Below are 13,953 nucleotides of genomic sequence, written 5' to 3'. Positions count from 1 at the left end.
TCTTCAGATCTGCCTTTCGCAACACTAGAATTGGTCCTAGGACTTCCCTCCTCTGCCCAAACTGCCCACACGTTGCCTCGATCTTCAGCAAGCTGAAACACAAAAGCGTCTGGGGGCCATAGAATCAGAAGGTCCCAATTTTAATGCCTATCAACTTTGGGCAAGTCAATTAACACCTCATGGTTTCAGAATCTATTAATATAGGAGTTAAAAATTCTTTTCTTAAAAATATATTTTATTGATTATGCTTTTACAGTTGTCCCATTTCCCCCCTTCACTCCCCTCCACCCTGTACACCCTCTCCCACCCACATTCCCCTCCCCTTTAGTTCATGTCCATGTGTCATACTTACGAGTTCCTTAGCTTCTACATTTCCCGAACTATTCTTACCCTCCCCCTATCTATTTTCAACCTACATTCTATGCTACTTATTCTCTGTACCTTTTCCCCCTCTCTCCTCCTCCCACCCCCCTCCTGCTAGCCCTCCATGTGACCTCCATTTCTGTGGTTCTGTTCCTGTTCTAGTTGTTTGCTTAGTTTCTTTTGGTTTTGCTTTAGGTGTCGTTGTTATTTAATAATTGTGAGTATGCTGTCCTTTTACTATACTTGTTTTTTCTTTATCTTCTTTTCTTAGATAAGTCCCTTTAGCATTTCATAAAATAAGGGCTTGGTGATGATGAACTCCTTTAACTTGACCTTATCTGAGAAGCACTTTATCTGCCCTTCCATTCTAAATGAGAGCTTTGCTGGATAGAGCAATCTGGGATGTAGGTCCTTGTCTTTCATGACTTGCAATATTTCTTTCCAGCCCCTTCTTGCCTGTAAGGTCTCTTTGGAGAAATCAGCTGACAGTCTGATGGGAACTCCTTTGTAGGTGACTGTTCCCTTATCTCTTGCTGCTTCTAGGATTCTCTCCTTCGTTTTTACCTTGGCTAATGTAATTATGATGTGCCTTGGTGTGTTCCTCCTTGGGTCCAACTTCTTTGGGGCTCTCTGAGCTTCCTGGATTTCTTGAAAGACTATTTCCTTTGCCAGATTGGGGAAGTTCTCCTTTATTATTTGTTCAAATACGTGCTCAATCTGTTGCTTTTCCCCTTCCCCTTCTGGTACCCCTATAATTTGGATGTTGGAACATTTAAAGATGTCCTGGATGCTCCTAAGCTTCTCCTCATTTTTTTGAATTCTTATTTCTTCATGCTTTCCTGCTTGGTTGTTTCTATCTTCCTTCTGGTCCACTGTATTGTTTTAAGACCCAGTTTCCTTCCCTTCACTATTGGCTTTCCTCCGTGTATCTTCCTTCATCTCTTTTATGGTAACCTGCATTTTTTCACCTAATTTGCGCCCAAAATCAACCAATTCCGTGAGCTTTTCTGATCACCAGTGTTTTAAACTGTGCATCTGATAGATTGGCTATTTCTTGGTCACTCAAAAGAATGAGTCCTGGGGGACTGATCTGTTCTTCTATTGGAAACATGTCTCTCCTTTTTTTTTCTTTTTTTTTCCGGTCTGGTCGCTCTTGTTATGGTGGGGGGCGGAGCCTTAGGTGTTCACCAGGGCTGGGCACCCCAGTCGCTAGATTGTGACATTATTTGTGGGGGTGGGAGTGGGAGCAGGGACGGGAGGGAACAATGGCGGTAGTTCCATTCTCCTGGGATCTCAGTCCCTTCTCTGGGATCCTGGGTTGCGAGCTCAGCCCTGGTCCACAATCGCCACCTCACTGGGTCCACCAGCCGCTGCTTGCATACTCAGGGTCTACCGCTGCGATCTTGTGCGCCCCGGATGGCTTACGCACCGAGTTCACGCCAAGTTCTCCCCAACCTCCGTGCGCTGCTGACCTGTGCCCGCCCGGCACGTCCTCTCCGTCCCTCCTACCAGTCTGGATGTCCGGGTCTACTTCAACTTCTTGGCTGTCCAACTTCCATACAGATAAATCCTCTGTCAGTTCTGGGTGTTATTCTGGCTCTAAATTGTTGTCGTCCTAATCTTGGTTGTGCGTGGAGGTACGGTGCGTCCACCTATTCCTCCATCTTGCTGGCAGTCCCGAGCAGCAAAATATTTTTTAGGGAAGGAGGGAGGAAGGAAGTTAGGAAGTTGTCGACTGGTGCGGCCCCGCAGGGGTGTGTCAGGAGTTAAAAATTCTTATCTTGCTGAGTTACTGAGAGGATAAAATGTCACATGAAAACATTTTTGAAGAGTAAGCACTATTCAAATGAAGGTGTAATTATTCCCTTCTAAATTGTACCAGCTTTCCCCTCTGTACCTGGAAAAGACTGTTTCAACTGATGAACCTTTGACTCCAAATTCCAATCGAAAACAATTAATTCCTTCCTCTCTTTCCCTATATACATATCACCATCACTAGGCTTCTGATCTCCATGAAATGTTTCTACAGAGTATGTGATTTTTAAAAATCTGTATTAAAGATGACAAACTTAAAGAAAGGATGCACTGAGTCGGAACACACTAGCATTTAAAATTCTTTCTAGTGTTTTAAGCAGTTTTATTCCAGTGGTTTTCTATGCACCATATGACCTTTCCAGAACTATTACTTACCATGATATGAGACTCAGAACTGTATATAAAAAGAATGCTCATCACAATAATCCTTACTCTCAAAATAACTATTTGGGTGCCTGATCAGAACTTTCCAAAAGGATGGTTTATTCTGCACATCACTGTCTTCAGTCTACCCAATTCTGGGTTCAACTGTCACAAAGCCATACCATTAGAAAAAGTATTATGTCTTCTACGATCTTAAATCAAGCTTTTCTCTGAAAAGTGTTAGTTAAAAAAAAAAAAAGGAGGGCAGATGACAGATGGTAGGAAAGAAGTATGGAAATCAGCAGGTTCTGACAGATGACCCCAAAGGTTACAAATATTTATTATATTCCGCTAGACACATGGCATTGTGCTAGGTACCATGCAGAAGTTAATCCAAAATAACAAGACTTTTCCCACAGCTCAACAAGAAATGGGCGAACTGTGCCTACCATACATTAGGAGAAAGCTTTTGTTTTTCTGTTTAAGTATTTGTTCTGCTTGATTCTTTAGCACATGTTAGCAAAAGAGGAGGGAGTTGATTGTTCACTGCTTGTCTTCCTCCACTTGAGACAAACCTGCTGGATGTAGCTAGATGCCTCAAAAAGGCCATGCAACAGTGGGTAACCAACAACTATTTGTTTAATGCTACATACAAGTGGAAGAGAGAAAGAGAAGAAAATACATATGGAAATAAAGCATCAATCTCACCAGGACCACAGACTGGAGACAGTTACTATTCTTAATCTGCATCACTTAACTAAAAAGTCTCCCCTTCTCCATATACTTGGACCTATCCTATACTATCAGAATGGCTAACAGCAGAGGCCAAAGCTCAGTGCACTTTCTTGAGCAGTAAAGATCACTACTCCAAACTTGTAGCCAATCAACAGCGTTCTATGGCAAGTGAAAAGTGAGCAAAGGAACAGGCAGTGGGTTAAGAGAAACTAGACTAATTAATCAATTTCCTTCCTTCCTAGTTCCTAATTTTCTTCCATACTATTTATTGTCTTAAGTTTATGCACTAGTCTTACAGAAATAAACGAGCTATAGTCATCATCAAGGAATGACCAGACATGCCAACATCATGTTTCACATCCAGCACAGAGAGGCCTCAAGTGTACAACCGATGGCCTCGAGTGTACAGCAGATGGATTTCTACATAAACAAATACACATCTGTGTAAGTACCACCCAGATCAAGTTACATAACACTTCTAACAGTTTGGAAGACCCTCGTGCCCTCATGAGAAGTAGCTACTATTCAGACTTCTACCACTACTGATTAGTTTTGCCTATTATTAAACTTCGTGTAAACTGAATCATATATTATGTGGTTCATTCCTTTGTGTAGTATTCTGTTGTATTAATACCCTATCACTTATTTATCCATTGTACTATCGAGGAATATTTGGGTTGCTTCCAATGTTTATACATGTCTTTTGTTACACAAATGCACTCATTTACCCTGGATACATACATAGAGTGAAACTGCTAGACTATGAGTTTGGTTTTATGTTTGGTGTTGATGCATCTTGTCAAAAGTTTTTCCCACAGTGGCTGTACCAATTATACCCACCAGCAATGCATGGATGGTTCAGTTGACTTGATATTGTCAGTCTTTAAAATTAATTCTAGTCACTGTGTAGTATTCTCTTTAATTCACATTTCCTTGATAACTAGGGATGCTGAAAACGTTTTCCTGTGCTTACTGGCCATGCAGCCATCGTCTCTGTCAAGCTCCTATTCAAGTCATTTGCCTACTTTTAAAATTACCCTCCATTTCGATTTGCAAGAGATCTTTACATATTTCTATGTAAGAGTTCTCTGTCAGGTATATAGATTATAAACATTTTCTACCAATCTATGGGTGTTTTCAATCTGTAAATGTGTCTTTTGATGAACAAAAGCTCTACATAATCCAATCCACCTTATCAATCTTCTCTCATGTATTTTTATGTCCTGTTTAAGGAATACTTGCTGCCACCTCGGTCCTTCGTTAAGCCACCTATGTGATTCCAAACTTTCTTGTTGCCACATTGAAAAAGTAGAAATAAACGGATGAAATTGATCTTAATGTAGTTTATTTAAACCAATATACCCAAAATATTTTCACTTCAGTATGTAATCATATTGAATTATTAATAAAATATTTTACATTTACTTTTTTCTTATGAAGTCTTTAAAATCAAAGTGTATACTCTACACTTACAGCAAGCACACCTTAATGTGGACTGGCCGTATTTCCAGTGCGTACCAGCCACGGACGGCTGGGAGTAGCTGCACCGGGCAGCGCAGATCCGTTTCATTCCACCGGTCTATTTGTTCTATGACAACACGACCCTGACTTCATTGTTGTAGCTTCGTTACAAAGTCTGGATTACAGCAAGTCTTCCGACTCAGTTCTTTTTGAAGATTGCTTTGGATATTCTAGGTCTTTTGCATTTTCATTATCAATTTCCACCCAAATACACCCTACTTAGATTTTGACTGGGACTAAATTATAGACGTCTTAACAACTATGAATACATGTATGTCATATATTGCTCCATTTATTTATGTCTTCTCTTCTCTAATTTTTCAGCAATGTTTTTCCTATAGAAAGCTTGTGTATATTTTGAGAGTTATTCCAGGGTATCTAATATGCAGATGTTATTATAATATATAATGACATTTTACAATTCTCATTTCCTAATTTCATCTTGATAGTTTATAAAAGTAGATTTTTTGTCTTTCTAACCAACAAGTTAAATTCACATTTATTAATTCTAATGGTTTGTCCATTTTGTTGAATCTGCTACATATAATCATGTCATCTACAACTGACAGTCTTACTTCTTCCTTTCCATCTTTAAATTTTTTATTTCTTCTTTTTCCTTATTGCAGTAGCCAGAACCTCCAGAATATTTCTCAATATAGGTGATACTAGCAGAATCTTCTCCTTACTCCCGAATTCAAAGGGAAAGTATTAAATTACACCATTTAATATAACATTAGCTGTCAGTTTTTATGTAGAGGCTTTTAAGATGTTCTTTCAGTCTTTGGTTTCCTACAGTTTAAGATATACGCCTAGGTGTGGTTTTCCTTTTTTTGTATTTTTCCCACTTGGAAGTGACCTGATGTTGCATCTACTGGTTGGTATCTCCCATATCAAAATAAGGAGGAAACTGGGAAATTGACTTTTTTTCCCTAAACAAAATAGAGATTGTGCATAAAAGCATGATCAAATGTGTATAAACACTCAGTGTATACAGATACACACAGATATAAACTAAATCTGCTCACCAAACACACTTCCATAACAACCATCTGCTCTCAACTGCTTGGAATTTTCTCAAATTATCCTTCAAAGACGACCATTTTAATTCATTCACGTTCATGTCAGAGACTCATATAACTAAACATTTTTTCTTAGGGGGGAACAAAAAAGAGTGATATGCAAAGGCATTGACAAATCAGAATAGTTGCAGGCTCTGAACACATAGGACGTGGAGTTCCAGCTGACTCCTGACTTTGAAAATAACAAATATCGATACAACAGTCTTAACACTACAAAACAAAGTATGGAAAAGTGACAACTGAGTTTTTGTCTAAACAGTTCCTAGGACTTACTGTTAATTTTATTTTATTAAAACTCTATCATGCCTGAGAGATAGAGAGAATAAGAAAAAAAAGATATAAGACCTACCCTCAAGTAGCTCATGGTTTAGAAGGAAACAAAAAACAAGGACAATGAGAAAGTTCATCACAGTAGAGGGCTGTGGAGCACAGGAGAGGGGCACCTCTCCCCAGCTTGGGGGGAGCTTCTTGGGGGAGGTAATAACTGAGCTCAGCCTGCTGGGCACAGGAAAAGGCCATACAAAGCAGAGGGTCCTGTCTGCAAAGACATAGCGGCAAGTCACAAGAGAGCACCAGGGGCTGAACCTCATTCAAATTCAACTCCTTTTGTTTCAAAAGGTAAAATCATGCACACCACGCAAATCATAGGAGGCAAAAACTGAGACAACCTTGTAAAAATCTATACACTATAAATGTACAACTGTGAAAGTTGCCTCTGTTCCAGGTACCAACACAGTGTGACAAAGAATAGCAAAGCAAGGAGTTAGCATCAGAATAGAAACACTTCCAGTCCCCGAGTCCCAGCTCCTAGTCAGGGGACTGTCCTCTGGACTCTAAAGCAGGCTGAGATAATCTGCCAGTCTTGAGCTAGAATGAATCATGTGTAAAAATGTTTTTAGCAACTCACCACTAGGTAACCAATGCTGAGACTGCAATTCGGGGCTGGGACAGGGGCCAGCAGTCACGGAATTGGGCTGAGCATGCTGATAAGACACTGCTCAGAACTGCAAAGAGGTACCAGCGGGGCCTTCTCTTATGCCTATTTCAGACCCTTCTCTGCCCCAACCTAAAGCCAGCCAGCAAGCAGACACCCATCCTAAGGGCCTCGGGAGAAAGGTGGAAAAAAAGCCTCACCTACGTCAAACTGATTTTCTTTTTTTTTTTTAAATTTTTTTATTTTAATCATTGTTGAAATACAGTTTTCTCCTTTTTACTCCCCATCCAGTCCCCCTGAACTGATTTTCTGTGCCACTCCATGCTTTGAGGATTGCTTGGAATCCAAGATGAGATCCAAGGCTTTCAAGCTTCACATCAGCCCGGGAAATCTTTGTTCCCACCTTACTGGGAAGCCCAGCAGATGAAAGTGAAGCTGTTTTGGTTCTGCAGCAGCTAGGGCTCCATGGAACACTGACTCTGAAACCCATTCAACCCTTACAAGCTGTCTGGTCTGCCCTGCATGCTGGGCAGACCTGTGGCCCAGCTGCTTTCCTGAACATCAGCAGCACCAAAACCACATTATCAGGCCTCTTTCCTGCTTAAATTTAGTAACAATATTTGAGGCATGATTAAAGGAAATTCAGATTCTATCTTGTATTTCACCACATATGTATATGTGTGTGTATTTGTGTGCTCGCGTGCACACACACACACGGCCTTGTCTTTGCTGTACCCTTAAGAGAATAACAAGAGCCTTAAGGTACATAAAATATCCTGAATTGTTTCTATCAGATCAGCTAGTTCTGCCCTCCAGGTGCTAGGGGAGAAATCTTAACAACAATTGAAATATGGTTAATGACTCAGGCTAAATGGCTAGTAGAAGAAAATAAAATCCCTTATAGTTTTTAAAATACCAATCCAACCATAAAATCTCAAAGGAAGGAAACCCCATTAGAAAGCAATATAATTCTATCAACTCACAGCAGCCTGAGAAGGCTACTCCTAACTATTTGCTGGAAAAGCACGGCAATGACAATATATCTATCACTTATTATTCCTATTAAGTCTTATATGCATCATTTGGATAACCCTTAGCACAGAGACATGAAATCAACTCCTAGTGCTAGTCACCAATCAACCACTACTATATAACCATGACCTGGATCATTCAGTGCCTGTTTCTTTATTGTTAACAAAGGGACAACGACCCCTGCTCCTAGTTCCCTTCCATGCCAACGAGTGAAAGGACTTGTAATATTATGTAAAAATGCTTCAAGTCGGAGGCCACGTGGTTTAAATAGATAAAGTATTATCGGCCTCAGTGAGCTCCACTGGCGCCTGGGAGAAAAGACAGGTATTTGTGCTGCTACTGCGCATGCAGAGCCCTGGATTCTGCCAAGTCAGCGACGGTGACTCTGTAACAACAGGCGCCTGTGTCCCAGAATGTGCTGCTGGCAGCGATGCCCCTCCTACATGCTCAGCCTGCCTCTCCTTTTGCTTCTCATTTCTCCTCGGGGAGCTCCTTGGCACAGACCTCCTCCTTTTCATCATTTATCGCTCTTCCTTTCCAGCATCTGGGCATGAGTTCCTAATGCTGTCCTCTCCCTCCTTGATCCTGCTGCCAGTGGAAAGTCCTCAAGTGTAAATATGGCCATCCTGCTTCTCTGCTTGAACTCATCGAGGCCTCCTACCTGTCTCTGAGCTACAGTATAAAGGCCAAATACCTTAGCTGACATCCAAGAATCTGCATTATGTGACTTCCTACCACTCAGGGCTTATTTCCCACTGCTCCTTAAATTAGATCCCAACATCCCACCAAGTTCATCTACCTGGCATACCACAACCTGTGGGACCACTCGGGCTCTGGGGCTTTAGTTCATGTTGGAAATTACTCCTCCTAAAACGCTGACCGACCTCCCTTTCCTGACCAGGCCGCCTCCGTGTAGCTACAGCACCTAGCACACACATCTAGCGCTGCACTCGTTGTAGTAGTAGTATAGCCATACTCGCCTTCTCCTACATACAGCTCCTGAGAGGCGGGCACCATCCTGTGATGCTCACCCTTGTGCATAGGACCCACCCTTGCAGTGGACTCTCAGTACACATTTATAGAATCCAAGTTCCAACTGGAATCACTAGTTCATGTAATTTTATTCACTGAACGGCTATTACCATGTATCAGGCTGTTCTATTCTAATGAGAACAACAAACATAGGAATAAGATGAAGTCATAAATCCAAATTACAAGTTGTTGTAAGTGCTATGAAGGAAACACAAAGGAGTGAAATCGAGAATCATTAGGCTGAGGGGCAGGATCCTCCTCTGGAAGACGGCGAACCAGTCATGGAAAATGTGAAGCACGTGGTGCAGTGCATTCCAGGAGGAAGGAACACCCCACACAAAGGCTAGTGGATGGGAAAGAACTGCTCGTTCAGGCATTGAAGACAGTAAGCCTTTTGGCTGAAGAGTCATGAGAGAGATGAGGAAAAATTGTTCATCTGAAAAATGTTTTTGGGGAAATAATGGTAGAGGATCCTGCTTGGCACAGTAAGAGTCTGGATTTTATTCTAAGTGCAACAGGAAACCATCGGAAGGTTATAAGCAGTAGTTAAATGACCTAACTTAAGCTTTAGCAAACAGCCACAGAGTAACCCCATCACGCAGGCCTGCGCCCCACCCAAAGGCCGTACCTCTGCCTGCCAAGCCAGGGTAGAAGCAGAGAGGGCGGATGTTCGGCCAGCTCCGAGAACAGCGATGGTTTCCCCGTCGTCGTCCACCACTTTGAAATCCAGGTCCTCGTTGTATTTTCTGCGCTTCACCTGCCGTCCGGAGCGTCGTTTCTGCAGGACAAAGATGCCGTCAGAGAGAGAAGCTCTGTGAGTCAGGGGCAAAGGTCTGTACAAGAATACCCTCAACTACACTCACTAACACGGGAAGGAGACCTCTTTCACTTTACAAAAGGAATCTTCCTCAAACACAACTCTTGTAAGAACTAATTGACTCAGAATGGGACCTAGCTGAGGGAGGGGACCCAAACTGCCGGGAACTGAGAAGGCACAGTCTGAGAACCCAGTGACAGTAACTGCTCACCTCCTTCCTAGCACTGGTTCCTATTCCAGTGAAACAGAGATGGGAGGAAAACTCCATCATCTTTGAGGTCTCTTCTAGCACAGCTGGCAGCTCTGATTTTATGACAATGGTACGAGAGGTGACTTTGGTTTTGCTTCAGTTCATGATACTTGCCACATAACTCCTAAAAAACCTAAGTAATACCAATTTAATTACAATCTCGTAATACCCCTTGAAATGCAGGGAGACATCTTAAGTGTGACAAAACAAGACTCATGAGTCACCATCTGAGAACTCATCTATAATTAAGAAGCTTATGACCTTTTACAGACAACATTTTGCAACAAAGCAGCCCAGTGGCTTTCCTCCAACAGAAAACACACGGCTTGTCTCCATGCACACTTCACATCCAAGCAGCAGAAACACACCGGGAGCCAGTCGCCAGATGGCTCACTCTCAAACACTCACACCTTAAAAAACCCAAACCCAAAGCAAAACCCCACCTCCCTTATTTTTTAAAAGACATCTCCTGGGCCTCTTTCAGTGTTCCTACCATTTCTTTATTATGTCACCTCTGTAACATTTAATTTTACGTGAGGGGTCAGTCCTATATAAAAACCTCCTCCCCAATGCCACATGAAGATCTTCATCCTAGAAACACTTAACCCTCCGCCAACTGCCATCAACCAGCAACCTGATGTGCTTCCACCTCTGCCAATCAGGACAGCTGACAGTCACAAGCCCAAATTTACAGGCAGTGAGGGGGTCTGGCTCTGACACCCCAGATACCACTACTTATTACCACTATGACATCAGGAGCTGACACCTTTCTGCAATGACTACCACCTAGACATCTCTGAGGGTCCAGGTGATACTTGAAGGTGCAGTGAATTGGTCTTATTCCAAGTGGTGCCCGTGCAGCTGCACAACCCAGATAAACTGCTGTGGATATCACAGGAAAGAGTGCTTTCAAACACTAGAACTCACGTCCCAGAGAGGCTGCTTCAACTCAGGGAGAACATTCCTACCAATGTCGTAGGCACGCTTTGGCACATTTTTAGGAATCCCATTTAGGTGGGCAACTCCTTTTGTTCACATTTGGCCAAACTTTCCTTCCTATTTTGGCACAATAAAAACACTCCTGGCTCCTCCAGCAACTGAGATTATGAAAATGCCCTTATGCAAAGACTGGCCCAGCTCTGAGTCCTTCCCAAATACATTAACTACATGGCAAAACAGGGCCCTGAGCCTTACCTAGTTTGGCTCACAATTCCATTTCCCCCATTCATTCTCTCACTGCCCAATATGCTTCTTTCCAAGAAGGAAGCAAGCTCCACTAAAAAACTGGGACTGTTTTATACTAATAATCTTACACTAAAGTCCAAGGTGCTAGGGAAAAGGCCTGTGGTCTTTTGGTGCTCACCCACCAAAACAGTGCAAGCCCAGCCCAGATCTATGCACGAGGGATGCAGGCTTGAGAGAGGGAGAGAGGACAACAGGATCAGCATCAGCAAGATCCCACCTGGCAGCCACAACCTCCACCAGGGCTCCCGGCCACAGCTGTACCTGGCTGTCTGTAGACTCAGTGGATTCCTCAGGACTCCGCAGGGATGGGTTCGGCAGGCCCTGATCCAGCTCTAAACTCTCCACTGTGGTTTCACTTTTCCTTTTTCCTTTCTTCTTCTTCTCCACTGGGGTTGGTCCTTGCTCCTTGCTACAAGGAGAAATTCAGAATTAAAACTGTTAGCAGTTTTTAAAACTAAGATTTCTCACGTGGTGAAAGTTATGATATCACACCCTGGAACTCCTGGACTAGGGAAGGCTTTAATGGAGAATCTACAGAAGTTTCTTCCCAGAAATATACAAAAATATAGGAAGAAATGGCTACATAAATTGATGCACAACTCATTTTTTACACCCCTACCATGACTACTATGGCTATGATTAATGTGATAAGAAATAAAATAGTATGAACACCACCAAAATTCTTTCAGTTGATAGAAATGCCTTCTCTAGGAGACATAATTCTTTGCAGATACTGAAAATCATCAAATTTCAGTCTCTTTTTAAGTTACATGGGAGGTGACAACTCTCTAATCTGCCACCATCCTCTATTGAGAGCCATCTATGTATGAGACTTGAAGTGAATACTAAAAACTCAAAAATGAAGACAACACTGTCCCTGCCCTTGAGGAAGTTACAGTTATGAAAATTCCAAAGACCACGTGGAGCCCAGCCCAAAGAAGTAAGATGAAAGCTCCCTGAGAGGTAGAGGTGGGCACAGAGTACCCACCCCGCCACCCCGCGGAGGCGGCCGTTTTCGCGGCTGGTGTTCTCAGCATCTCCTCTGAAACCCTTTCCTGACCTCCCCCTCGCTGACGGAATCTCTTTCCTACACTCCCAACGCACTTCAGCTTTTCTTTAAGGTACTCAAACTCTGATTTGTCACCAAAGTTAGTCGCTAAAATATGACACCAGGCTCAGAACAATATAGTGCCTGGTTCCTCTGCAGTTGCTCAATAAACATTTGCTGAATGAATGACTGTTTTATATTGTACTTTTCCTACAGGACAATATATGCTTGATTAAGTTTGATATTTCTCACAGTGAACAATCTTATATCTTACACAGAGTAAGTACTCAATAAATATTTACTAAATATAGACAGATGGATACATTAATTGGTGGATTAATTACTTATCACCGGGGAGATACGGGACAACGCCTCTGAGTGCGGACATACACACAATTCTGACAGAAAGAAGACAGGAAGGGCCATCACCATCCTCAGAGCTAACACTTACATGACAGCACAGGCAGGCACAGTTCTCTAAGTCCTTCACATGGAGCACCTCCTTTACTCCTCACAACAACCTTACAAGGCAGGCAGTGTCAATAGGCATAGTGAGGTTCAGTTAGATTTCCAGGGTAACGTGGCTAGTGAACAGCAGAGAAAGGACTTGAACCTAGGCATGCTTTTAACCACCGTGACATTCCTGGGGAATGGAAGAGTGTTAAAGGCACATTTAGTAGAAGACAGTCTGTGGGGCTGTGTGGCAGGGAAGTGAACTGAAGTACTAAGTGACGGAGCTGGAAAGAAATCAGGCGTACGCCAGCCTAGAGTTTAGGCCCCGCTCTGCATGAGAAGGCTACAATGGCACGCCCACACAAGAAGGAATGAAGACTAGACATAATTATGGAAACTCAAAGGTGAAAATGAATTTAAAGATCCAGCTGAAGCAGAACCAATAACTCTTAGCAAGTGACAGAATGTGGAGGATGAGGAAGGGCCAAAATTATTAATATGTCCCATCAGGTGAGTTACTGGAAGGTGTGGGGGGAAAGGAGAGATGCCCTTGTTTAGAGAAGGGAAATCCAGCGTGATGAGCTTGTGGTAGGAATACCAGCCCAGGATGAACCAGCCTGCTTCTCTCCAACACTCTTCACCCATCACGAATCCCCAATCAGGTCAGCACAAACTCAGCCCACCCCCAAACCCCAGGCTGAAGACTGGCTGGCCTGTCTATCAGGAAAGTTCTTTATGAAAATGATTCTGGTCCAACCGGAAGCAATGAATTCCAGGGTTCCTGCCACATTAGAGAACTTGCATTTTAATGAGAGGCTTGTACTCTCAAGCAGGGGTAAAAAGCAAAACTTCTTCCACTTACCAGTTCAGGACTGGAGACTCAAGTGAAACAGTTTTAAACGTTCCTCAATTTTCACAGGAATGTTTATCTCATGTTATATGACTTCTCATTAAGAAAACTGCATAGCAATTTATATTCTACAAGGCACTTTTGCATTCCTAGTCTCTTTTGACTGTTAAAACCACGACTCCATGAGGGAGCCAGAGCAGATGAATCTCGTATTTCCAGAGGAAGAAACAGGTTCAAAGGCGGCCAAGGCCCCGAAGTCAGCCGCAGGGCAGAGGCCGCCCTCAGCTCTCCAGACCCACGCCCACAGCCTGCTGCTTTCCATACCACGCCTCCTGATCCTCCTTTTTCAACCCGGCTCCCTTGTATAAATGTAAAAACTTCCAATTTCCTTTAATATTATTTGAATCTCAAAATAA

General features: G+C 42.7%; 1 protein-coding gene across 2 annotated transcripts in view; it reads right to left on the bottom strand.

The window, feature by feature from the left end:
- The window catches only part of CHD6 (chromodomain helicase DNA binding protein 6), a 168,535-nt gene that overhangs the window by 87,175 nt on the left and 67,407 nt on the right, over positions 1–13,953 (bottom strand). For both annotated transcript variants that reach the window (XM_045833464.1, XM_045833463.1), the window contains exons 4-5: positions 11,448–11,595; positions 9,503–9,652 (exon numbers count right to left, since the gene is read on the bottom strand). In XM_045833464.1, the coding sequence (XP_045689420.1) occupies positions 9,503–9,652; positions 11,448–11,595 (298 nt within the window). The remainder of the gene's footprint in view (positions 1–9,502; positions 9,653–11,447; positions 11,596–13,953) is intronic.

Source organism: Phyllostomus hastatus, unplaced genomic scaffold, assembly GCF_019186645.2.
Source record: "Phyllostomus hastatus isolate PE091 unplaced genomic scaffold, TTU_PhHast_1.1 phas_contig_17, whole genome shotgun sequence".
Lineage (NCBI taxonomy): Eukaryota > Metazoa > Chordata > Mammalia > Chiroptera > Phyllostomidae > Phyllostomus > Phyllostomus hastatus.
The sequence above is the reverse complement of the archived record's forward strand: the minus strand, read 5'-3'. Positions and strand labels throughout refer to the sequence as shown.